This window comes from Canis lupus, chromosome 1 (assembly GCF_003254725.2).
Source record: "Canis lupus dingo isolate Sandy chromosome 1, ASM325472v2, whole genome shotgun sequence".
In the NCBI taxonomy this organism is placed as follows: domain Eukaryota; kingdom Metazoa; phylum Chordata; class Mammalia; order Carnivora; family Canidae; genus Canis; species Canis lupus.
Window position 1 is genome coordinate 115354626 of NC_064243.1, and position 26684 is coordinate 115381309.

General features: G+C 38.1%; 1 protein-coding gene across 5 annotated transcripts in view; it reads left to right on the forward strand.

Annotated features, from left to right (window-relative positions):
- The window catches only part of ZNF383 (zinc finger protein 383), an 83068-nt gene extending 59070 nt beyond the window's left edge, over positions 1-23998 (forward strand). For 4 of the 5 annotated variants that reach the window (XM_035703931.1, XM_049110344.1, XM_025421686.3 and 1 more), the window contains 4 exons: positions 12115-12171; positions 17687-17813; positions 18121-18216; positions 21778-23998. In XM_035703931.1, the coding sequence (XP_035559824.1) occupies positions 12163-12171; positions 17687-17813; positions 18121-18216; positions 21778-22973 (1428 nt within the window). In that variant the 5' untranslated portion in view covers positions 12115-12162 and the 3' untranslated portion in view covers positions 22974-23998. Of the gene's footprint in view, positions 1-10272; positions 10423-12114; positions 12172-17686; positions 17814-18120; positions 18217-21777 lie in introns of all 5 variants that reach the window. The other variant, XM_049110343.1, reaches the window with a different exon arrangement.
- The last annotated feature ends 2686 nt before the right edge of the window (positions 23999-26684 follow it).

Sequence of the window (26684 nt, forward strand, 5' to 3'; positions counted from 1 at the left end):
GCATTTATCATTTCACATTTTTTTTGTTTTCACTAAAATTTATAGCTATTATTAATTAATTTTCCTTGGTTAGAAATTACTGAATATTGCATGCATCCACAAAAGTGCTTAAGATATAGACATACAATTTAAGAATTATATAGCGGAACTTCTATATAACAAAAACTTGTGTCACCCTCCAAAAGCCTCTCTTCTTCCTGCCCCCAGAATAAACTTATTCTCTTCACCTCTTTAGGTAATCCTTATTCTGACTTTGGTGATAATGTATTTTCTCGATGTTAAAAAAAAAACAACAACCCATTTATCATATATGTACACATTCCTGAGTAATATAGTTAGGTTTTGTCTTTTTATCTTTATAGAAATGAAATTGTGCTGGGTAATGTTGTTTTGAGTCTTTTTTAAACAATATTTTATTTCTTAGGCTTATCCTTTTGGTCATAAACTAAGGCTATATATTTGAACATTGGTTGTTTTCTGTTTTTGACTTATTTGAAAGGGCTGCTGTAAAGATGTTTTTATAAGTACTCTGCTACACATAGGTATGCTTTCCTAGGGTATAAACATGCAAATGGAATCGCCAGGCCGTAGGATTTATATGTATCTTCAAATTTCCTAGATAATGCTGAACTGGTTTTCAATATGGTTGACCAGTTAGATTTTTTTAAAGATTTTATTTATTTATTCATGAGAGGCAGAGACATAGGCAGAAGGAGAAGCACGCTTCCAGAGGGGAGACGGATGTGGGACTTGATCCCAGGACCCTGGGATCATGCCCTGAGCCAAAGACAGATGCTCAATCACTGAGCCACCCAGGTGTCCCTGTATCAGTTAAATTCTTACCAGCAGTTTATCAGCATAGTCATCTGTATTCTCTCTAATACTTGGTTACTTGGTATTTTAATTTTTTTATTTGCTAATACAAAGATACATTTTTTATGAAGTATGACATACATTCCAAAAATACAGAAATCAAAGCATATGACTTGATGAATTTTTTAAAGTAAGCATATTCATTTAACCAGATCTCAAATCAGATTAGGAAATAGAACATTACCAGCATTTTAGAAGCCCAGTTCTTGATCCATCCATTACACTACTCACCTCTCCCAAAGATAACCATCACTCTGTCTTATATAGCCATAGAGTAATTTTATCTGTTCTGGAATTTTATGTAAATAGTATCACACAATTTGTGCTTGGCTCTTTTTGTTTAACATTATACTTCACAGGTAATATGAACGAATGTAATATGTAATAATATTATGTAGCATGAATATACAGGATTCATCCATGTTCCATGTTGTTGTGGATCATTCATTATTATTGCTGTTTAAAATGCCATTGCATGAATATAACACAATTTATTTATCAATTCCATAATTGATTGGCATTTGAATTTTCAAGATTTTAAATTGGGGCCATTATGAAAAAAGCTACCCTGAATATTCTTCATGTCTTTTGGTGCACATATGAATGCATTCTGTTGGGTATATCCCTAGGAATAAAATATTTGTGTTGTGGGTTATGCATATATTCAGCTTTAATATACAATCATGGTTTTCCTAAATGATTTTATCAACTTAAGATCCTATTTCATTGTGTCAGAAAAGACATTAGAAGCATTGCCAGAAAGAACAATAGTTTATAATAAAAAGGTTAGTCTACCAATAAATATTATAGTCCTAAATGGTTACCTTTGTAAAATGTTTCAAATATATTTGACAGAAATAAAAGATGGAGTGGACAAATCATAATCAAAGTAGGGGATTTTAGCATTTTTCTCACTTTTCACTGTTAGAACAAACGGTATATACCCAGTAAAGCTGTATAATACCAAAACAGTATAATTGACAAACTTAACCTAATTGACATATGTGGAACAGTGTGCTTTCCAACTACAATGTATATTCTCTTCAGATGCACATATCAAAATGTGTGGTGTTGCTAAAGTTGAACCTGAGGGAAATAATATAGCTATAAATGCATAAACTAGTAAAGAAGAATGTTGAAAAATTAATCACCTCTGTATTCATCTCAGAATTTTTTTTTTAAGGTTTATTTACTTATTCACGAGAGACAGAGACAGAGAGAGAGAGAGGCAGAGACACAGGCAGAGGGAGAAGCAGGCTCTTCGCACAAGCCTGATGCGGGACTCGATCCCGGATCCCGGGATCACAACCCAAATCAGAGGCAACCGCCCAACTGCTGAGCCGCCCGGGCATCCCCATCTCAAGATTTTTTAAGACCCTTTTTTATTTATTTAAGAGAGCTAAGATAGGAGTAGCAGCAGAGGGAGAGGGACTGAGCATGGAGCCTGAGGCGAGACTCAATCCCACGACTCTGAGACCATGACCTGAGCTAAAACCAAGAGTCGGATGTTTACTGACTGAGCCACCCACACACCCATCTCAGGATGTTAAGACAAAGTATACTAAGGGGTATCTGGATGACTCAGTGGTTGAGCATCTGCCTTTGGCTTAGGTGGTGATTCCAGGGTCCTGGGATTGAGTCCCACATGGTGCTCCCCAGAGGGAGCCTACTTCTCCCTCTGCCTGTGTCTCTCATGAATAAGTAAAATCCTAAAAAAAAAAAAAAAAAAAAAAAAGAACCTGAGCCTTGTGATCATTATGCCGAGTCCCTTTTTATATGTCATCAGACATGTAAATTTCTGGGTTTTATTTATTTATTTATTTATTTATTTTTTAAAGATTTTATTTATTTATTCATGATAGACACAGAGAGAGAGAGGCAGAGACACAGGCAGAGAGAGAAGCAGGCTCCATGCACCGGGAGCCTGACGTGGGATTCGATCCCGGGTCTCCAGGATCGCGCCCTGGGTCAAAGGCAGGCGCTAAACCGCTGCGCCACCCAGGGATCCCAATTTCTGGGTTTTAATATAGATTTTTATTTTTGTAACTCAGTTTTCTTTATTGGATGTGGTATGTGCATAAAGCTTTGCATGGTCTGCAATGTCATCACAACTCATCATCCTGTCATACTGAGCTAGGCTAGGCAGTTTTTAAGAAACGTAAATTTTCTTACTATCGCTATTTAATTATTAAGGGTTTAATTTTGTCAAGAAAATGTTAATTTCCTAGATGATAATGGATTGAGTATGCAGTGAGCTCTCATTTGGAACATTCAGCTTGCTTATTATTTTATTGTACCCTATTTCTACTTGGATTTGTGTGTGCTCACTTGTGCCAACTAACTGTGGAATACCCTTTCTATCTAGGGTTATTTGTGAGGCCACATGTATGATGAGTCCTACCTGGTTTTGGTACAGTTTTTTCCTTCCTTCCTTCCTTGCTTCCTTCCTTCCTCTCTTTCTTTTTAAAGATTTTTTTTTTTTAATTCATTTGACACAGAGAGAGCGAGCGAGCATAAGTCAGGGGCGGCACAGGGAGAGGGAGAAGTAGACTTGCTGCTGAGCAGAGAGCCCCATGTGGAGCTGGATCCCAGGACCCTGGGATCATGACCTTAGCCAAAGGCAGACACTTAACTGATTGAGCCACTCAGGCACCCCTATTTCTGACGCTAATTAGCTTTTTCAAAGTTCCTTGAGTTTATACTTTCCAGATTATACAAGTAGAAACAAACACTTATACCAGAAATATAACTAGTAAGACAGGAAAAAAAACCACACATATAATCACTCACTAATTATAGCCAGTAAAAAAAAGGTATTTTTATTCACCTTTTTTTGTGCACTTTATATTTTTTTCTCACATGGTATTATGGACTTAAAGCATTTTTCAATATTTTAATTAACTGATGGTGGTTATGGACTCCATCATAGTACAAGGAGGAGTGGCAGGGGAAATATTCATAGTATATTGCTGAATAATGTTTCACTATACTGCTAGTGAGGGCCCCTACTAGGAGACTTTTTAAAAAAAACATTAAGTAATCCCTATACCCAATGTGGGGCTCATATTCCTCATCCTGAGGTCAAGAGTCAAGTGCTCTATGACTGAGCCAGCCAGGCAACCCTTAGGAGATTCTTACAAGGAATCCTTTCAGCACAGCTTCTGATACTTTTGAGAGTATCATCTTTTGGCAACAGCAGCAAAATGTTGCAAATTATTTTTTGTTCTAAGGTGTGGAGTTAGCTATTATTTAGGAACTCTCTTTTCTTTTATCTGTTCCTCGCTTCTCTTCTTTCCTTCTTGGAATTGAATAAAAGACCAAATACAGATGACTATGTTATACCTGAGAGTTTCTGTTGAACAAATGTGCTGCTATTGTCGGACTATTTTAAGTGGTACCACAGCTCAAAAGTTTTCTTTTTAAGATTTAGTGTTCATATCTTCTTGTCTTCTTTCTTTTTTGGTTTTCTTATAAGTCATTTTTTCAACCTTCAAAATTTTCTCATACTTGGATAGATTATTGAGGGGAGGAGTTAGCAATTAATTGAGGGAGTAATTAAATCTGAGATGTTTCTGCAATAGACATCTATTATGGAACAATGAGCAAAATTTGCTTTTTTTAATGATCAAACAAGACTTAAATTATATATGCAGGTGGGCATCTTCTTCCTCAGGAAAGTGGTTGTGAGCAATGACAGGTACATGCAGCTGTTAAATATTAGCTTCATTATGCAGTGATTGAACACTCCCATGGTGACTCTGACTTCATAAGGCTATTTGCTTATGACTCTATTTATCTAAAAACTAGCAAGCACAAGAGTAGGAGAGTTAGAATACATATAGTATTTTATCAGATTAGCACTCAGTGTTTTGAGCAGGTTTACTCTAGATTAAAGTAGTTTTTTAAGAAAGAGTTTATTTATTTGAGAGAGAAAAAGCATGAGCAGTGGGGTGGGGAAGGGCAGAGGGAGAGTGAGAAGCAGGCTCTCTGCTGAGCAGGGACCCCCACATTACTTGATGCCTGGACTCCAGGATCATAACCTCAACCAAAGGCAGATGCTTAACCGACTGAGCCACCAAAGCACCCCAGATTAAAGTAATTGGGGTGGTGTGGATGAAAAAGTAAACAAATCTTGGAGTTTCCTCAAGAGAGTCAAGATGAGCATTAGTCTCCCCACTTTCATTGGGCCTAAACTCTTTCTGTCTTAATTACCTCCACCATCCTTTCTTCTGGCCAAAACCATGCAAAGATGTACTGGTTTCCCTCTCCCATTAGCCATTCAGAACGTTCACCCCACTCTCAATTTCCTTGTCCTTAATAGGAAGTAAGAGTTATTGCCTCTTCCTATAGGAATGGGAATGTTTTCAGAAAAGTAATGGACTGTAGTAGAAATTACATTAGGAGAGAATTCTAAAGGAGCTCATGGGTGGCTCAGTTGGTTAAGGGTCTGCCTTGGCCTCAGGTCATGATCCCAGAGACCCAGGAGTCCCAGCATCCAGCTCCCCACTCAGTGGGGAGTCTGCATCTCCCTCTGCGCCTCTGCTTGCTCATGCATGTGTGTGTGTGTGTGTGTGTGTGTGTGCACGCTCACTTTCAAATAAAATCTTTTTTAAAGCAATTTTTTTTTTTGGATTTTATTTATCCATTCATGATAGAGAGAGGCAGAGACACAGGCAGAGGGAGAAGAGGGCTCCATGCAGGAAGCCCGATGTGGGACTTGATCCCAGAACTCCGGGATCTCACCCTGAGCTGAAGGCAAGCACCCAACCACTGAGCCTCTCAGGCATCCCTCAAATAAATAAAATCTTTAAAAGAATTCTAAAGACTTGGGTTCTTTTTTTTTTTTTTTTAAGATTTTATTTATTTATTTATTCATGAGAGGCAGAGAGAGAGAGAGAGGCAGAGACATAGGCAGAGGGAGAACCAGGCTTCATGCAGGGAGTCCCATGCAGGACTCGATCCCTGGACCCTGGGATCTCGACCTGAGCCAAAGGCAGATGCTCAACCACTGAGCCACCCAGGCATCCCAAGAATTGGGTTCTTAAAAGTTAATTTCAGCATCATTAGTCTTAAGGAAAATGTAAGTTAAACCATAAAACCATAATGAGATACCACTTCCTATCTTGTAGGATGCTTGTGATAAAAAAAGATAGTAGGGATCCCTGGGTGGCCCAGCGGTTTGGCGCCTGCCTTTGGCCCAGGGCGCGATCCTGGAGACCCGGGATTGAGTCCCACGTCGGGCTCCCGATGCATGGAGCCTGCTTCTCCCTCTGCCTGTGTCTCTGCCTCTTTCTCTGTGTGTGTGACTATCATAAATAAATTAAAAATTTTTTAAATTTTAAAAAATAAAAATAAAAAAGTTAGTAACAAGATAAATATTTTGATAAATTACTGGTGAGATGCAGCATGGTTCAACTCTTTAGAAAACGGTTTGGCAGTTCTTCAAAATGTTGCCATTTGACTTAGGAGTCCCATTTCTAGGTATGTATTCAAGAGAACTAAAAACAAAACAAGAACAAACCAAAAAAAAAAAAAACAAAAACAAAAAAAAAGAGAGAGAGAGAGAGAACTGAAAACAAATATTCACACAAAAACTTGTCCATGAATGTTCATAGCAGCATTATTCACAGTAGCCAAAAGTAGAAATAATCTAGATGTCTACCAACTGATGAAGAGATAAACAAAATGTGATCCATTCCAATGGAATATTATTCAGCAATAAAAGGGAATGAAGTTCTGATAACATGCCACAATATGGATATACCTTGAAAACATGATAAATGAAAAACACCTAGTCACGAAAGGCCACATACCATATGATTCCATTTATATGCATTGATATGCAATGTTAGACAAGTCCGTAGAGGCAGCAAGTAGATTTGTGTCTGCTTAGGGCTGAAGCTAAGGGAGGTGGGAAGAAAGGAGATTGCTTGTTAATGGGCTTTTGGGGAAATGAAAATGTTCTAAAATTAGATCATGGTGATATACTAAAAATGTAGAATTTATATATTTTAAAAGACTGGTTTATATAATATATTAAGTATATCTCAATAAAGCTATTTAAACAAAAATCAAAGCCACCTAAAAATAGTGGTGAAGAGTCTAGATAAAACCATATTGGCCATGACCTGATAATTATTGAAGCTAGTAGTTAATGGTACATGGAGGATTTTCATACTATTTAAACTCTACTTTTGTGTGTGTCTGGGGATTTCAGTATTAAAACGTTAAAAAAAAAAAAAGAAAAGAAAACTAACCTAATGCCTAATTGAGAAATACCAGAAGTATTCATAGTAAAATTAGGGAGAAGGCACCATCAGCAGTATTATTGAACCTTTTTTGTTTTTTTTCCCCCTAAGTCCATTATAAAACCATCACTCCATAGGAAACAACTAGAAAACAACTGCTTTATTTTTTCCCTGGTAACTTCTGTCAAGCTTCTCTGGGCCAGTTGATTTCCTGCCTGTGAATAAATGTTTCAGTCACAGAAAATAATCCTCTAGTTTCTTTTAGTCACAAAACCAGACTCATTTCAGTAATTAGAATGTCTTTCACTTTACTAATTGATGCCATAAACTTTCTTTTTAAAAGTTTAACCTCCAGGATGCCTGGGTGGCTCAGTGGTTGGGTGCCTGCCTTTGGCTCAGGGTGTGATCCCAGAATTCCGGGATCAGTCCCACATCAGGCCCCTTGCAAGGAGCCTGCTTCTCCCTCTGCCTGTGTCTCTGTCTCTTTCTGTGTCTTTCATGAATAAATAAAATCTTAAAAAAAAAAAAATTTAACCTCCTGGTTCCTTGAGCTAGATGCTTCCAGTGAGAAAGCTTGATGATTGCTTCTCTTTTTCCTTATCCTTTCTTTTTTTTTTTTTTAAGATTTTATTTATTTATTCATGAGAGATACAGAGAGAGAGGGAGAGACATAGGCAGCTGGAGAAGTAGGCTCCCTCCCTGCTGGGAGGATTTTATCCCCAGATCCGGGATCACAACCTGAGCCTAAGGCAGACCTGAGCCTAAGGCGGATGCTCAACCACTGAGCCACCCAGGCATCCCTCTTTTTCCTTCTCCTAAACTTCTCTGTTCCACTAGACAATTCCTTGAAGTGGGGAGCAGTGAAAAGAGAGGGAAAGAAAAATCTTAATTGTAGGGACCCTAGTTCTCTATAGCCTTGGGGCATGTTTGCAACTCTTTCTCAGGAGAGTGCAGTGGCTCTAGTCTATGGCTGCTTACAGTTCCTACATTCATTCAGGCTTTGGGCATCTGTCCTCCATGGAGCTCATCTGTAGAGCTGGAAATCCTTTTGGTAGGCCTAGAATAAACCCAGACCCAGGCCGGGTCCTCCTGTGGGGCCCATATCTAGTTCCAAGAGGAAATGAGGTCCCAGACTTTTGTGCCCTCTAAACTCGAACACAAGGAAAAGTTTCCCAAGAACTCCTGTCACATTCCACTTGAAAGTCTTGCGGCACTGAGGTCCCTCTTTTCTGTCCCTGTGAGGTAGGAGGAATACAGAGCACACCGGTGCTTTCCAAAAACAGATTTTTATCTCAAGGACAGCCTCCTCCTATGCACTCTCCAATCTCTGAAACACCTTTAGATGTCGAATTGAACTGAGGGCACAAAATCAATTTGCAGCCAGTTTCTTTTGCACGATTCAGAAGATGGCCAGGGTTCTTGGGGCACCAGGGTGGCTCATTTGGTTAAGCATCTGCCAAATCATCTGTCATGATTCCAGAGTCCTGGGATGAGCCCCACATTAGGCTTCCTGCTCAGCGGGGAGTCTGCTTCTCTCTCTCCATCTGCCCCTCCTCTCCACTTGTACTCTCTTTCTCAAATAAATCTTAAAAAAAAACAAAAACAAAAAAAACAATGGCCAGGGTTCTCACTGTGGAATGCAGAGTTTTGTGGCTCCTATTGACTTGCTCTTCTTCAGAACTTCTAAATCAAGAATGGGAAAGGCAAAGTTTAACATCCTGTTATAGACTGAAAACTATTACAAATAAAGTAGAATTCAAAAAGGTACACAGCCAATATCCAGAATTTTGTATATTTAAAACAAAATAGAAGATACACTGGGAAAAGTATAATAAGATTTATAAGTAAATAATATATAATACATTTACATATAATAAGTATATACTTATAATTATGTTTATTAATTTTTATAATTATATAATTACATATTATTTATAAATATAATTAATAATAGGCACAAAACTATTATAAGATACATAGGAATAATATGAAAAAGAAATGAGCATGTTACACTTGAGGAAAACTTTTCAGTATGCTGAAGGACACAAACATTGACTTGAATAAATAGAAAGATACATGTTCCAGGAGAGCATCTCAACATCATAAAGGTGTCAGAACTCCTTAAGTTAACATATTCATTTTATGCAGCCTCAAGAAAAATACTAATATATTTTTTAAACAATTTATGCTCATATGGGAAATCACAGTATCAGGAAACTTGAAAAAAATGAGTAGTGTGGGGTTATTATTATTTTTAAGCTAGACAGTCTGGCTTCAGAGCCAGAACTTTTTTTTAAGACTTTGTTTTATAGCAAAATCAAGGGGAAGGTACAGAGATTTCCCACATACACCCATAGCCTCTTCATTCATTATCAATATCCCCCACCAGGTACATTTGGTACACTTTCTTTATAAAAGGTTTTTAATTTTTTCTCTATTTTTTATTTTATTTTTTAAAATATTTTATTTATTTATTCATGAGAGACACAAAGAGAGAGGGGCAGAGACATAGGCAGAGGGAGAAGCAGGCTCCTTGCGGGGAGCTCAATATGGGAACCTGATCCCGGAAGTCCAGGATCACGCCCTGAGCCAAGGCAGACACTCAATTGCTGAGCCACCCAGGTATCCCTTTTTTCTATTTTTAAAAAAGATCTGATTTATTTGAGAGAGAAGGAGCATGAGTGGTGGGGGGAAGGGCAGAAAGATGGGGGAAGCAGACTCCCCACTGAGTAGGGAGGACCCCAGGATCATGACCTAACCTGAAGGCAGACACTTAACCAACTGAGCCACCCAGGTGCCCCCATTTGGTACACCAATGAACCTATATTGACACTTCATGATCATCCAAAGTTCATAGTTTAGATTGTAGTTCATTCTTGTTCATTCTGTAGGTTAAGACAAGTGTATAATGACATGTATCCATCATTATAGTATATCATACAGAGTAGTTTTAGTGCCTCCAAAATCCTCTGTGTTCTACTTATTCATCTCCCCCCTTTCCCAAGCCCCTGGTAGCCACTGATCTTATTACTGTCTTCAGAGTTTTACTTTTCCAGAGTATTATATAGTTTGAGCCATATAGTATATATTGGCTTTTTTTTTACAGTAATATGTATCTAAGCTTCTTTTATATCTTTTTATGGCTCCATAGCTCACTTCTTTTTATCCTGAATGACATTCTGTTTTCTGGATGTACCCCAGTTTATTTAACCACAAACCTACTAAAGGTTCCAAGTCTGGGAATTAGGAATAAAGCTGCTGTGCAAGTCTTGGTGTGGACATAATTTTTCAGCTCCTTTGGGTAAGTGCTAAGAAGTGTGATTCCTGGATCATATAAGAGTATATTTATTTTATTATTTTTTTAAGATTTTATTTATTTATTCGTGAGAGAGAGAGAGGCAGAGACACAGGCAGAGGGAGAAGCAGGCTCCCTGAGGGGAGCCCCATGTGGGACTCGATCCCAGGACCCCGAGATCACAAACTGAGTCAAAGACAGATGCTCAACCACTGAGCCACCCAGGTGCCCCAAGATTATGTTTAGTTTTTTTTTTTTTTTTAAGATTTTATTTATTTATTCATGAGAGAGAGAGAGAGGCAGAAACACAGGCAGAGGGAGAAAGCAGGCTCCATGCAGGGAGCCCGATGTGGGACTCTATTCCAGGACTCCAGGATCATGCCCTGAGCCGAAGGCAGATGCTCAATGGCTGAGCCACCCAAGCATCCCAAGAGTATGTTTTATTTTGTTAGAAACTGTCAAACTGTCTTCCAAAGTGGCTGTATCATTTTGCATTTCCACCAGCAATGAATGAGAGTCCTGTTGCTCTTTGCCAGCCTTTGGTGTTGTCAGTGTTCTGAATTTGGACATTCTAATTGGTATGTAATGGAAGCAGTGAGTGTGATGCTGGCCAGAGAATAAAGATGAAACACTGAACCAAAATAGAACCACAGTAAATCCAAACATGTACCATCTGTGATAATGGTATAGCATTTAAATCAATGCTGTAGTCCTCTACTGTAAGACTCACTGCCCCCCTCATTTCAATGTATCTGAAGTCAGGTAATATCTAATACACTTTTTATCTTTCTTAGTGGTGTATAAAATAATAGTGCATTTTAAGTAAGATATATTATTCACATGTGACCTTGGTACACTTGGGTAGTCGGCCTCCTGTGAGAGAAATTAAGTAGAATTCCTAAGTCATAAATTATACTGAAATAAAGTTATAATTTATAATCTTATACTGTCATCTTTATTAAATAATATTATACCAAAATAAAATAATAATTGATTGAAGTCTTAAGTATGACAAAGCATTAAACAGAGAAATTTATATAAATATACATAAGAAAAATCTTCTTACCCAAAAGCTATAAAAGTTGACACTTTGTTTTGCATGGCAAAAACCTATAAGCAAAATTAATTTTGTTTTAAAACAGACCTATAGCATAAGAATGAGGAGTGCCTCTGTGTATGCCGCAGTGGGGGTTCTGGGGGGATGGGAGTTGACCGACTGGCTTGGGCTTGGGAAGTGAGAAGACTTCATTAGGAAAGTCTTAGTCCTGATCAGAGCATACTCCGTTCCTGGCCAAAGAGTACCATTTGGGTGAATTTGCGTGAGGACTTGAGTGAGGGCTGCAGAGGAGGGATCTGCTCAGGTAGGTCATAGCAACTCTGCCTTGGGTTCAGAACGACATCACTGAAGTGAGACAAGGTCTGGCCTGAATTCTTTGGCTGAGGCAAGAACCTGGGTTAATCCGAAAAAGGAGAGGGAATCTGAGTCTATTCCTTTGAATCCGCTAGCCAGAATCCGTTTTACTACAGCTAGCCTGGGGCTTTTGGGGTTGAAGAGGTAGGATTTATCCCATACTCCCACTGACCACAGTTACATCATAAGACCCAGAATGGTCAAATGAATACTGTAAAGCCAGTGTGGTTTCTAGAGCATTTCTTGCTTACCCAGTCCTGCTTTCTCAAAATACTCTCCTTTCTCAGGAAAACAGCCCCAAGGAGGACTGATCATTTCCTGCAATACTGAAAGCCATGGCCCAGGTGAGTTGATGCTTTTTCTTACTGTTAGGTTTTTTAGTAACTAAATGGAAATGAGACTGCCAAGGCAAACGAGGGTCCAAGAACAGATTTTATTGCAGGCACCCTCGAGCGAGGTTCCATGACTCACGGAGGGGAAAGAGAGTGAGTCGGGGAAGTCGCGCCAAGACAAGGTGGTAGGGGGTTTACATAACGTTGTAAGGCAGAACGGTTTCCTATTGGTTGGCTCATATGCGAAGGAAGGATTGCAATCCAATCAGTCAGAGTGACCCTCACTATGCAAAGGAAGGATTGCAATTCGACCAGTCAAAGGTGACTTCCTCCTCTGGGGTTTGAAGGGCATTGGGTTCGGTTGGGGAAGTCCAAAGGAGAGGTGTAAGGGTCTGCGTCAAGCTGTCAGCAGGTCATTGGTCCATTGGCGTCCCAAGTGGAGGTGGTGACAGGAACCTCAGCCATTTTGGGGTATCCGCCATCTTGAGGAGTTTCCCTTCCCGCCTGGCCCCAACACTTACCTTCCTGATAGTTTCAGATTTTAAAAAGAATTATTTTTTTTAAAATTCTCATACAAGTATTTGTTTTCCTACTCCTGACATTTCTGCCTTTCAGGTTTCCCCTTCAGAATCCTAGGTTTCCTTTTCCCCTCAGTCTAATCAGATAATCTTTTAAATAATAATCAATTTGTAGGGATCCCTGGGTGGCGCAGCGGTTTGGCGCCTGCCTTTGGCCCAGGGCGCGATCCTGGAGACCCGGGATCGAATCCCACATCGGGCTCCCGGTGCATGGAGCCTGCTTCTCCCTCTGCCTATGTCTCTGCCTCTCTCTCTCTCTCTCTCTCTCTCTCTGTGTGACTATCATAAATAAATAAAAATTTAAAAAAAATTAAAAAAAATAATCAATTTGTAAATACAAATTGGTATTTACCAGTGAGATAGGATAGGAAGTGATGGTGGTAGCTCCAAATGTTAAACTGTTGCAAGATCTCCCAGTTTATGCAGCTTGGAAGATTGTGGGGTTGGTAGCTGATCCTGATATATCTCTGTGACTATTAGGGCATGCAAGGAGCCAAGTTCAATTTGAAGTTGGACAGGAAGTGTGGGTCATGAGGAACTTCTATATGAATCGCCAGTTTTCTTTATCTCAGAAATAAAAATACTCCCTAAAGGGAGATACCTGCATCTTTTTTAGCTGATTCCAATAGAGTATATCCATATTTTAATTAATATTCCTATATTGCTATTTCTTGATTAATTAAATTTTTAGACATTTTGCAGGGTTTTTTTTTTTACAAGGTATGTGTAGATTTACATGTGCCATATCACACTCTGTTTCCTTTTCCCACAACAGTTATATCACAATTTTGTTTAAATCAATGCTATACATATAATTAGAGCCTTACAGATATTCCATTCTCTACCAACAACCTTTGAAAAACTTGATAATAATAAATTTCAGACATTGGAAATTTAGAGGAGTTACGAAATACCGTATACTCACCATTCAGCTTCAACTCCAAGTCAGTTTTGTTTCATTTGTACTGATACCTTGCACACTACCGTACCCTCTATTCTACACACAGGATTATTTTGAAACAAATACAAATTGGTATGTATTTCTGAAAGATAAGGATTCTTTGTGAAAACAACCATTATGCCATTATTGCATCTAGAAAAGTTAGAAATAATTTGTTAGTATCATCAATATCCAGCAAGTGTTCAAATTTTCATAATTGTTGAATTTTTTAATCACTTATTTGGGTTAGAATCCAAATAAGGACTGTGCACTGCAGTTGATTGATGTCTTTTGAGTCTTACTTTGTAGGTACCCCTTCTCTGTTCAAAAAGGAATGGCTCATTTGTCCACTATTTGAATTTTGCTGATTACATCTCTATGGCATCATTTAAGTGTTTCCTGAAAATTAGTAGTTAAATCTAGATGATTGATCAGATTCAGTTGGGATTTTTTTTTTTTTTTTGTCATGAATATGTTATAGATGGTGATATGTGATTCCATCAGGAGGCTCATTATATCGGTTCTCTTTCTTTTTGTAATGTTATATACTATTGATGATTACTGTCTAAGTTAGAGGTTGCAGAATGATATTTTAATTCTTTCATTCTTCATAGATTAGGTGAAATACTCTTTATAAAGCAAACTTCTCATCAACTGCTTGGTTACTCTGAAGGATAGTCTGTCTAGGAAAGAATATTTGAACAATGATTTTGGTTTCTTAGATTCCTAAAAAGGTGGCCAGTAGTTTTTTATTCACTATTATGAGTTCATGATGTAAACATTTTTTTATGTATCAGTACATTATACTTGATCCTCAAATGATACCATTTTTGGCCATTGAGAGACTCCTCAAGTTGGTGTCTAAGTCTTTGTAACATGATTCTAATAATTTTTGGTAGCTCACACTTTTTTTTAAATTGCTTTCTGATATAAGAGAATATTCAGATTCATCCTGTGCATTTCTGACTCAATCCTGAAGTCATCTTTTATTTGAATATGATGCTTAAGGACTACAATCTCAATACTAGAAGTGCTTATTCCTACTAGATTAATTATTATTTGTAGGCCTTTTCAAATAGAGTCAGGAACTTGTTTGTTTTTAATATAAAATAAACTGATTAACCCCCCTTTTTTAGTTAACATACAATGTTATGTTTGTTTCAGGTGTACAATATAGTGATTCAACATTTCCATATATTAGTGCTCATCAAAATAAGTGTACTCCTAATCCCCTTCATTTATTTCACCTATCCTGCTGCCCACCTCTACTCTGGTAACCATTTGCTTTTTCTCTATAGTTAAGAGTTGTTGTTTTTTCCCTTTGGTGGTTTGTTTTATTTCTTAAATTTGACGTATGAGTGAAATTATATGGCATTTTTCTTTCTCTGACTGGCTTTTTTACTTAGCATTATATTCTCTAGATCCATCCATGTTATTGCAATGGCAAGATTTCATTCTTTTTATGGCTAAATAATATTCCATTGTGTATTAGTGTCACATCTTTATCCATTCATCTATCAGTGAACACTTAGGTTGCTTCCATAATTTGGCTATTATAAATAATGCTGTTATAAACATAGGGGTGCATGTCTCCCTTTGAATTAGTGTGTTTTTTTTAATATTTTATTTATTTATTCATGAGAGACACACACAGAGAGGCAGAGACACAGGCAGAGGGAGAAGCAGGCTCCACAGGGAGCCTGACACAGGACTCGATCCTGGGTCTCCAGGATCACAACCTGGGCCAAAGGCAGGCACCAAACCGCTGAGCCACCCAGGCGTCCCGAGTTAGTGTTTTTGTATTCTTTGAGTAAATACCAGAATGTAATTACTGGATTATAAGATAGTTCTATTTTTAATTTTTTGAGGAACTTCCATACTGTCAAAGTGGCTGCACCAGTTTGCATTCCCACCAACAGTAGAAGAGGATTCCTTGTTCTCCACATCCTCGCCAACACCTGTTGTTTCTTGTGTTGTTGATTTTAGCTATTCTGACAGGTGTGAGGCAATATCTCATTGTGATTTTGATTTGTATTTCCCTGATAATGAATGATGTTGAGCATCTTTTCATGTGTCTGTTGGCCATCTGTCTTCTTTAGAAGAATATCTGCTCAGGGCCTTTGCCCACTTTTACATTGGATTATTTGTTTTTTGAGTATTGAGGTTTATTAGTTCTGTATGTATTTTGGATACTAACCCTTTATCAAATATGTTTGTAAATATCTTTTCCTATTTAGTAGGTTGTCTTTTAGTTTTGTTGATTGTTTCCTTTGCTTTGGAGAAACTTTTTATTCTGATGTAGTCCCAGTAGTTTAATTTCGCTTTTATTGGGATGCCTGGGTGGCTCAGTAGTTGAGTGTCTGCCTTCGGCCCAAGGCATGATCCCAGAGTCCCAGGATCGAGTCTTGCATCGGGCTCTTTGCATGGAGTCTGCTTCTCCTCCCTCTGCCTATGTCTCTGTCTCTCTCTCTCTGTGTCTCCCATGAATTAATAAATAAAATATTTTTTTAAAAATTGCTTTTATTTCTCTTATCTCAGGATACATATCTAGAAAGATGTTACAGCTGATGTCAGAGAAATTACTCCCTGTAATCTCTCCTAGGACTTTTATGGTTTCAGGTCTTACACTTAGGTTTTTAATTCATTTTGAGTTTGTTTTTATGTATGGTGTAAGAATGTGGTCCAGTTTCATTCTTTTGCATGTAACTGTTGAGTTTTCCCAATACCATTTGTTGAAGAGACTGTCTTTTTCCCAATGTATATTCTTTCCTCTTGTCAAAGATGAATTGATCATATAATTTTGGGTTCATTTCTGGGCTTTGTGTTCTGTTCCATTTGGTTTATGTGCCTATTTTTGTGCCAGTACCATACTGTTTTGATTACTACAGCTTTATTTTTTAATTTAATTTAATTTTATTTTATTTTTATTTTTATTTTGACTACTACAGCTTTAAAACTTAACTTGAAGCCTGGAATTGTGGTACCTCCATTTTTTCTTTCCTTTTCAAGAGTGCTTTGGCTATTCGGGTCTTTGTGGTTCCATACAAGCATTAGGAGTGTTTGTTCTATTTCTGTGAAAAATACTGTTGATATTTTGATAAGGATTGCATTATTATTTTTATTTTATTGTATTTTTTTTAAAGATTTTATTTATTTATTCATGAGAGACACAGTAAGAAAGAGGCAGAGACACAGGCAGAGGGAGAAGCAGGCTACATGCAGGGAGCCTGATGTGGAACTTGATCCTGGCACCCCAGGATCGCACCCTGAGCCGAAGGGAGATGCTCAACTGCTGAGCCACCCAGGCATCCCTGATAGGGATTGCATTAAATCTGTAGATTGCCTTTGGGTATTATCGACATTTTAATAGTACTTGTTCTTCTAGTCCATGAGCGCAGAATGTCTCCTTTTGTTTATGTTGTCTTTAACTTCTTTCATCAGTATTTTATAGTTTTCAGAGCATGAATCTTTCACATTTTTGTTTAAGTTTATTCATAGATTTTTTTTAAAGACTTATTTTTATTTATTTATTTATTTAAAAAAAAAGATTTTATTTATTTATTCATGAGAGACACACAGAGACTGAGAGAGAGAGAGAGAGAGAGAGAGAGAGAGAGAGAGAAGCAGGCTCCATGCAGGGAGCCCAATGTGGGACTCAATCCCAGGTCTTCAGGATCAGGCCATGAGCTAAAGGCAGCGCTAAACCGCTGAGCCACCCGGGCTGTCCAAAGATTTATTTTTTTAAGTACTCTCTACACCAAACATGAGCCTTGAACTTAAAACCCCAAGATCAAGAGTCAACATGCTTTACCAACTGAGCTAGCCATGTATCCTCTAGATATTTTATTATAAAATAAACTAGTTACTCTTGCATCTCTTTTTAAGATCCTAAGATACTGGTTCTGAGTGATAACAATTCAGTCACTCATTTACTTTAACCCATGGTACAAGTGCAGTAATGTCTGAATTACTTTTATTACACAAATAATATATATGTTTATTGTTTCAGGGATCAGTGATGTTCAGTGATGTGTCTATAGACTTCTCACAGGAGGAGTGGGAGTGCCTGGACCCTGGTCAGAGAGACTTGTACAGAGATGTGATGTTGGAGAACTATAGCAATCTGCTGTCAATGGGTAAGGGCTTCTATACCAGTAGTTTAGAGTTCTCCTCTGGAATGTTCCTTCCACAGTGAATTTCCCAGCAGCTTTTCGAGTTACCGGCTGAATTTCTGCTCCCTATCCCCAAATAAGTGGTTTGAGCTGCAATGAAAAGGAAGAGTTGGAAATGGGCAACTCCAGTGACTGTGGCAGAAGCTTCATCCTCTTTCTTTGGCTGTTCCTGTAGTGGCATCTCCTCTTTGGTCATCAAGGGACTGGATCTGATTTCCAGATCTGGTTTACCCACAGCATAACTATGTCCCATATCTTTTCTTGTGAGCAGGACTTTACATTCCTAAGCCTCAAGTTATCTCCTTACTGGAACAAGGAAAAGAGCCCTGGATGGTTGGCAGAGAGCTGACAAGAGGCCTGTGTTCAGGTGAGTGAGAAATGATTGGGCAGAAGCAAGGCACTACAGGTAAACTCAACACCTTGAGATATTATCTAGGCTTGTGAGGATAACCAAGTCCTCTTGGCATGAGTTTACAAATGAGCTGTTTCATTACTTCTCTCACTTATTACTCCTTCTGCTTTTCTTCTCCAACACACCTCATAATTTCAAGTAGGAAGTACCCTTCACTTCCCCTCCAATAAAACGCTTTTAACCATATTTTAGATTTAGTTCCTTACTAACTTTTCTTCCTCTTAGACTTGTCTAAATGTTTTTTTGGTTACCACCCCCAAAATAATGTGTGTGTGTGTGCACCATGTCTTCATGGATATTACTTGCCAGTGACTCATCAGTTTGTTGCACATTTTTCCTTTACCCAGTGTTTTTCATTTACTGATTTGTGCAAGGGAGTCTGCCAGGTGCTATAGTTTGCTAATTATGTCAGCTATTAAGAACTTGGGCATCAAAAAGTAGTGCTAGAATATATCCATAAAGAATTTCCACAAAGTAGACTCTAGTAAAGAGAATCAGGGAGCATAGCAGAAAGTCAGAGGCTAAATATGCAGAAGTGGAAAATCCATACTGAAATAATAGTTCGGAGTTTTGCAGGTGATTGTAGTTATCTTCCATGATGACAGTGTTGGGAAAACCAAAAAGGCCTGTAATAGGAAGGAAGAGGTGTCAAGAAGGGGAGATTTAGGATAAAGTGTTACCTTATCCAAAATGCTCCAGAAGAGCATAACTGTATAGTAAATATTGGTCCCACTGCTGGGATTATATCATTGAACAAAACATTCAGAATTTTGCTCTTCTGGAGTCTGTGTTCTAGAGGGTGAGAGAGAAAAAAAAAAGGTACATTTTGAGGGCAGCTGGGTGGCTCAGTTGGTTAAGGGTCTGCCTGCAGCTGAGGTCATGATCCCAGGGTCCTGAGATGGAGCCCCGTATCAGGCTCCCTGCTCAGTGGAGAGCCTGTTTCTCCCTCTCCTGCCTCTCTCCTTGCTTGTGCTCTCTACTTCTCTCTCAAATAAAGTCCTTAAGAAAAATAGATATGTTATAATGTCAGGTGGTGGTATGTGATATGAAGGGAAGTTAGAGAAGTCCTCTTTGATGAGGTGATATCAAACCAAGACCTGCAGGAAGTGAGGGAACAAATAATGTAAAAGTCTGGTAGAAGAATCAGAGTTGGAATTCCTTGCTAGTCAGCTTGTTTTCACTTTCTATTATCTTTCCATGACAGTATTTTACACTGTGTCTTATTTTCTTTGTGTCTGCCTTAAACTTTAGCTGCCTCCTCTCTCAGCCCCTGCAGTAGTACATGAGCAAGTCTCTCTCTTCTCCCAAGATCAGCACCACAAAATTCCAAAGCAAATGGTATTTTTACTGAACCACCAAAACATAACATACTCTGAGTCTTCCCTATCTGCTAGTCACATCAATTTAGTTCAGTACTGGGGATCCCTGGGTGGCTCAGTGGTTTAGCGCCTCCCTTCAGCCCAGGGTGTGATCCTGGAGACCTGGGATTGAGTCCCACATCAGGTTTCCTGCATGGAGCCTGCTTCTCCCTCTGCCTGTGTCTCTGCCTTTCTCTTTCTCTTTCTCTCTCTCTCTCATAAATAAATAAAATCTTTTTTAAAAATTTAGTTAAATACCTTATATTTATTTCAGGCTCTGCCCCCCCTTTTGGCTAGCCTTCTGTAATCTCTTTCAAATTTCGGCCAATAGATCCTTATTTTGGATTCTGTTCATTTTCCACTGCATCTGGGAGTGCTGCAGTTCTGACACTAACTGTCCAGAGTTAACCTAGACCCCACAGGTTAACAGAGTTTACACAAGGCTGCCCTCACTTTTATTTTACTCTTTTAATGATCTTATTTATTTATTTGCACGAGAGAGCGTGCATGCATGAGCATGAATGGAAGAAGGGGCAGAGGGAAAAGAAGAGGGAGAAGCAGACTCCTCACTGAGCAGGGAGCCCAATGTGGGCCTGGTATTCCAAGACCCTGGAATCATGACCAGAACTGAAGGCAGACACTTTTCTTTTTTAAGATTTTATCTATTTATTCATGACAGACAGAAAGAGGCAAAGACACAGGGAAAGGGAGAAGCAGGCTGCATGCAGGAAGCCCAATGTGGGACTCAATCCCACAGGACTCGATCCTGGGATTCCAGGATCACACCCTGAGCCGAAGGCAGAAGGTCAACCACCGAGTCACCCAGATGTCCTGAAGCCAGACGCTTAACTGACTGAGCCATCCAGGTGCCCCAAGACTGCCCTCACTGTAGATGCCAGCTTCAAGTCTCAGGGTTCTTAGACACCTGCATGTCTGAGCTACTGGCCATAAATTTGGGGATTTTCACAGCTCCTGCAAGTTCAGTTATTTGCTAGAATGATTCACAGAACTCCAGAAAGTTGTATACTTAAAATTGCAATTTTACTTTGAAGGATATATTTTAAGGAACATCTAGTAGTAGGTTTACGGATGTAGAGGTTCCATGTCCTCTCCTTGAAAGTGTGTCATTTTCATGGCACATCAAGTGTGTTCACCAACCAGAAAGCTCCATTGAGCTTTGGTGTCCAGAATTTTTATTGAGGTTCAATCACATTGGCATGATTGAGTGAGTGTCATTGGCCATTCAATCTCTGGCTTCTCTCTCTTCCCCAGAGGTCCAGTAGCCGAAAGTCCCAATCTCCTAACAACATGCTAGATCTTTCTGGTGAACCCCATCCTGTAGCTATCTAGGGATCTGCCATGAGTCACCTCATAGCAAAAAACACTCCTATCAGGAAATTCCAAGGGTTTTTGAAGCTCTGTGTTAGAAACAAGGGACAAAGACCAAACTTATTTTTTATTATACTACAGAGCCCAAGAATCTTCCCCTGTGTGCATTTATTCCTCTCAGGGAGTGGAATGATTTTCTGACCTCTATTAAAGGTCTTTAATACTTTTTGTAATACATATGGTATGATGGTCCACTTTGGTTTCTTACATGTACACATATGCATGCTTATACAGATGTATATACAACCTGTAATCTTTTCATATGCCCAAGTATTATATATTTACTGTCCTTTCCTTATGATTCTGATCCACATCAGTATTTGAAAATCACTGTGGTTTCCTTTTTCTATAGTCTCCTCCCTCTGCATTCTGCATTATATCTCATTAATTTCAGTGCATTTTTGGGTCCATTTTCAGATTAAACAGATATAGTTGAGAACTATATGTCATTTACTACCAGATATTATTTTCACTTTAATTTTTCCATTTCTCATATAAAAGTTTAACTTTTCATAAATGGGTGGTGGGAGTGGAGGGGTGTAAGAATATTTACCATTTTGGGCGTCCCCGGTGGCTCAGTGGTTTAGCACAGCCTTCAGTCCAGGGCATGATCCTGGAGACCCAGGATGGAGTCCACATCAGGCTCCCTGCATGGAGCCTCCTTCTCCCTCTGCCTGTGTCTCTGCCTCTGTCTTACCCTCTCTGTGTCTCTCATGTATAAATAAATAAAATGTTTAAAAAATATATTTACCATTTTATTTTCTTTCAGATCTGGAATCAATGTGTGAAACCAAGTTACTATCTCTGAAGAAGGAAGTTTATGAAATAGAATCATGCCAGAGGGAGATAATGGGACTTACAAAGCATGGCCTTGAGTACTCCAGTTTTAGAGACATTTTGGAATATAGAAACCACTTTGAAAAACAACTGGGATATCAAAGTGGGCATTTCAACCAAGAAATATTCTCTCATGAATACATGCCCACATTTATTCAACAGACATTCTTTACTTTGCATCAGATAATTAACAATGAAGAGAAACCCTATGAATGTAAGAAATGTGGAAAGGTCTTTAGTCAGAATGCACAATTTATTCAACATCAGAGAATTCATATTGGTGAAAAATCTTATGAATGTAAGGAGTGTGGGAAATTCTTTAGTTGTGGCTCCCATGTTACTCGACATCTGAAAATTCACACTGGTGAAAAACCCTTTGAATGTAAGGAATGTGGCAAAGCCTTCAGTTGTAGCTCATACCTTTCTCAACATCAGAGAATTCACACTGGTAAGAAACCCTATGAATGTAAGGAATGTGGGAAAGCCTTTAGTTATTGCTCAAATCTTATTGACCATCAGAGAATTCACACTGGTGAAAAACCTTACGAATGTAAAGTATGTGGAAAAGCCTTTACTAAGAGCTCACAACTTTTTCAACATGTGAGAATTCATACAGGTGAGAAACCCTATGAATGTAAAGAATGTGGCAAAGCTTTTACTCAGAGCTCAAAGCTTGTTCAGCATCAGAGAATTCATACTGGTGAAAAACCCTATGAGTGCAAGGAATGTGGCAAAGCTTTTAGTAGTGGCTCAGCACTTACTAATCATCAAAGAATTCACACTGGGGAGAAGCCCTATGATTGTAAGGAATGTGGGAAAGCTTTTACTCAGAGCTCACAACTTCGTCAACATCAGAGAATCCATGCTGGTGAGAAACCCTTTGAATGTCTTGAATGTGGGAAGGCCTTTACCCAGAACTCACAACTTTTTCAACATCAGAGAATTCATACAGATGAAAAACCATATGAATGTAATGAATGTGGAAAGGCCTTTAATAAATGCTCAAACCTTACACGACATCTGAGAATTCATACTGGTGAGAAACCGTATAACTGTAAGGAATGTGGGAAGGCATTTAGTAGTGGCTCAGATCTCATTCGTCATCAGGGAATTCATACTGATGAATAATAAAAGTTACTTTTGTCACCTTTAAACAAAAAAAATAATTCGTTTGATAGTTACTCTTTCACTATTTTTTCTTTTTAAATTTTATTTTACATTTCTTTTTAATTCAAATGTATTTCACTCTAAGTTATGAATTAAGATTCTAAGTTGACATTTGCCCACCCCCTGTTCCCCAGTCTTGGGCCGTTGTTCAATAATTCTTTTCTTCCCCATTTGTTTGTTTTACCTTTTTGGTGAGACATTATATTATTGTTTATATTTGCTTGTATTTTTCTTCTCTGATCTATATATTTGTGCTTACATCAATATTGCACTGTTTAAAATTGTGTAACCTTGTATTTTTTTAATTGTAGAATTATAACCTTGTTTTTGAAGTCAGTAATAATTTTTTGTTTCATTTCACAAATTTGTGTTTTCAGAAAATCAGGAAACCAGAAACTAAAAAGCCAAGATTATCAGTAATCATAGCAACTATCAATGATTACTCTTAAGTTAGTAGAGCAAATCCTACCAGACTTTGTTTTCAAAGTCATAGTATGCATGTTATTCCTTTGCCTGTTTTGATCATGCCAAAATATATGGTTGCCATTTCAGTAAATACAGATTTTTTAAAATGACTTCTATATACTTAATGGCTTTTTAAAATGACTTTATTACTTGTGTTTTGTTTGCATCTAAGCATTTGCAGTTATTAAATCTGCCCTGATTACTATGACCCAAAATTTATGTTTGGATGTTTGTTTGTGTCTTTTAAAAGATCTATTTTAATTGCTGAAACTATGCACCTTTTCTCTCTGTAAACTGTTTTGTTCATTTTCATCCACCTCAGTCTCCTACTAAATAGGTAATTAACTGCTGTTATCCAAGTGTTGTTTATCTTTCCAGTTTTGTTTGTTTTGTTTTTACTTTTTACTTATATATGTTAGTGGCATTTTTATTTCCTATGTATTATTAAAGATAATCATGCTGTATGTATTGGTTTGTTGTGAGGATTCAATGAATTAATAAATGTAAAGTGCTTAGAACTATTCCTATTACATAGTAAATGTTTAGTAAAACTTGTCCACTATTATTATTGATACATTCATTTTCATAGTTACCTTCATTATTATTTGTGGAAAGGATTTTTTTTAAGTTTATTTAAGTAATCTCTATACCCTGTGTGAGGTTTGAACTCATGACTGTGAGATCAAGAGTCACACAGTCTTCTGACTGAGCCAGCCAAGTGCCCCTGTTTGTGGAAGGGATTTTAACCATGTTGCTTATCTTTGTCTAAATCGAAGAATTCATAATGAAAAAAAGAGAAATGAATGTAATTAGTATAGGAAAGCTTTTCTCATCCCTCATTATTCAGCATGGAATTTTAAAAAGAAAAAAAAGAAGAATTTGTGGATAGTCTTCCTTCAGACATCATCTTCTATGCTTGCACAAAAATTAATGCCAGTCAGAGACCCTGTGGATATAATGATGAGTAGTTGAAAGCACAGCTATCAAACAGGAAGAGGTAAGAATATTTTTCCTAATATTTAGTCGTCTCCCCACCCCAAGCAGAAAACCTATAGGCCACATTATTTGACCAGAATGGATAAAACGGTAATAATAGTATAGCCATCAAATATCTGAATTTTATTTTATTATTTTTAAAAGACTTTATTCATGAGAGACACAGAGAATGGAGACATAGGCAGAGGGGGAAGCAGGCTCCCTGTGGGAAGCCTGATGTGAGACTTGATCCCAGGACCCCGGGGTTACTCCCTGAGCCAAAGGCAGATGCTCAACCACTGAGCCACCCAAGCATCCCTAAATATATGAATTTTAACTAAGTGCTCCCTATTGGTTAACATGGGTTAGGGAACTAAGTCCTTTAGTGTGTGTGTGTGTGTGTGTGTGTGTGTGTAAATATATATATATTTTTTTACGATTTTATTATTCATGAGAAACACAGAAAGAGGCAGAGACATAGGCAGAGGGAGAAGCAGGCTCCATGCAGGGAGCCTGATAGGGGACTCAATCCCGGGACACCAGGATCACTCCCTGAGCCAAAGGCAGATGCTTAACTACTGAGCCACCCAGGCGTCCCATATATATATATTATTTAAATGTGAATGAAAGTGAACAAAATTGAAAAATCTGCGAATTGTACTGGAAGTTGGTTGTATTGGTTGCACTGGAAGTTTTAGAAACCAATATGCATGTATATATTAAAATACTAGAGAGATCATTAATAAACTCAGTATAGAACTCAAGGAATTTAAGCAAAAATAAGTCTAAAATATGAGTAGAGAAAGACATTATTATGCAGAAACAGATGAGAAAAGTACAAACAAATAGAAAATCTGATAATTTGACAGAAAAAAAATAGACAAACTTTAGCCATTATGTAGGGAAGTATGGATGATAGATAAACAGCATTGTGAAATTGAAATGACTACATATTTAATTTAATTTTATTATTTTTAAAAGATTTTATTTATTTATTCATATTTATTTATTCATGAGAGACAGAGACACAGGCAGAGGGAGAAGCAGGCTCCATGCAGGAAGCCCGATGTGGAACTCGATCCTAGGACTCCAGCATCGCTCCCTGAGTCAAAGGCAATCACTCAACTGCTGAGCCACCCAGGCGCCCTGACTACATATTTAATTTTAAAAGGCCTTTATTTTTTCAGGTAATGACAGTGTTCTGAGATTTGTGGTGTAGGTTACACAACTTTGCGAATATACTAAAAGCCACTGAACAATGTACTTTAAAAGAATGAAGGGCAGCCCAGGTGGCTTTGCGGTTTAGCGCTGCCTTCAGCCCCAGGGCCTGATCCTGGAGACCCTGGATCGAGTCCCACGTCAGGCTCCCTGCATGGAGCCTGCTTCTCCCTCTGCCTGTGTTTCTGCCTCTCTCTCTCTGTGTGTCTCTCATTAATAAATAAAATATTTTTAAAAAATGAATGAATATATAATAGTATATGGATTTTATCTTAATTTAAAAATGTAAAAGTACTATAGATATTTTTATACCATATCTGAAAATCTCGACAAAGCATGTGATTTTTATAAAGAAACTGAATTGACATCAGAATTGACTTAATAGATTCCCCTCCAAAACGAACATTTTAAAATTAGACCAAAATTATTTTATTTTATTTTATTTTTTTAAAGATTGGTTTATTTATTCATTCAGAGAGAGGCAGAGACACAGGCAGAGGGAGAAGCAGGCTCCATGCAGGAAGCCCGACGTGGGACTCGATCCTGGATCTCCAGGATCACACCCCGGGCTGCAGGCGGTGCTAAACCGCTGCGCCACCGGGGCTGTCCCCAAAATTATTTTAAATATCACACAGCTATAATAAGGAAGATACCAAACTATATATATATATATAATAGATGAAGTCTATGAAATGTTTTAGGAACTCTTGGAGGACACAGACTGAGAAAGCAAGTTATCTATTTCTATAAATTTATAATCCTAATGTCAAAACTTGCTAAAGAAACACAAAAGGATAATATGCCCAGAATTGGTTATGAAAATATGCAATGTTATAAATGCACAAATCAAATCTAGTAATCTATTGAGGGACGCCTGGATGGCTTAGTGGCTTAGCGCCTGCCTTCCACTCAGGGCATGATCCCGGTCAGGAGATTGAGTCCTGCATCGGGCTCCTGCAGGGGGCCTGCTTCTCTCTCTGCTTCTTTCTGTGTGTCTCTCATAAATAAATAAAA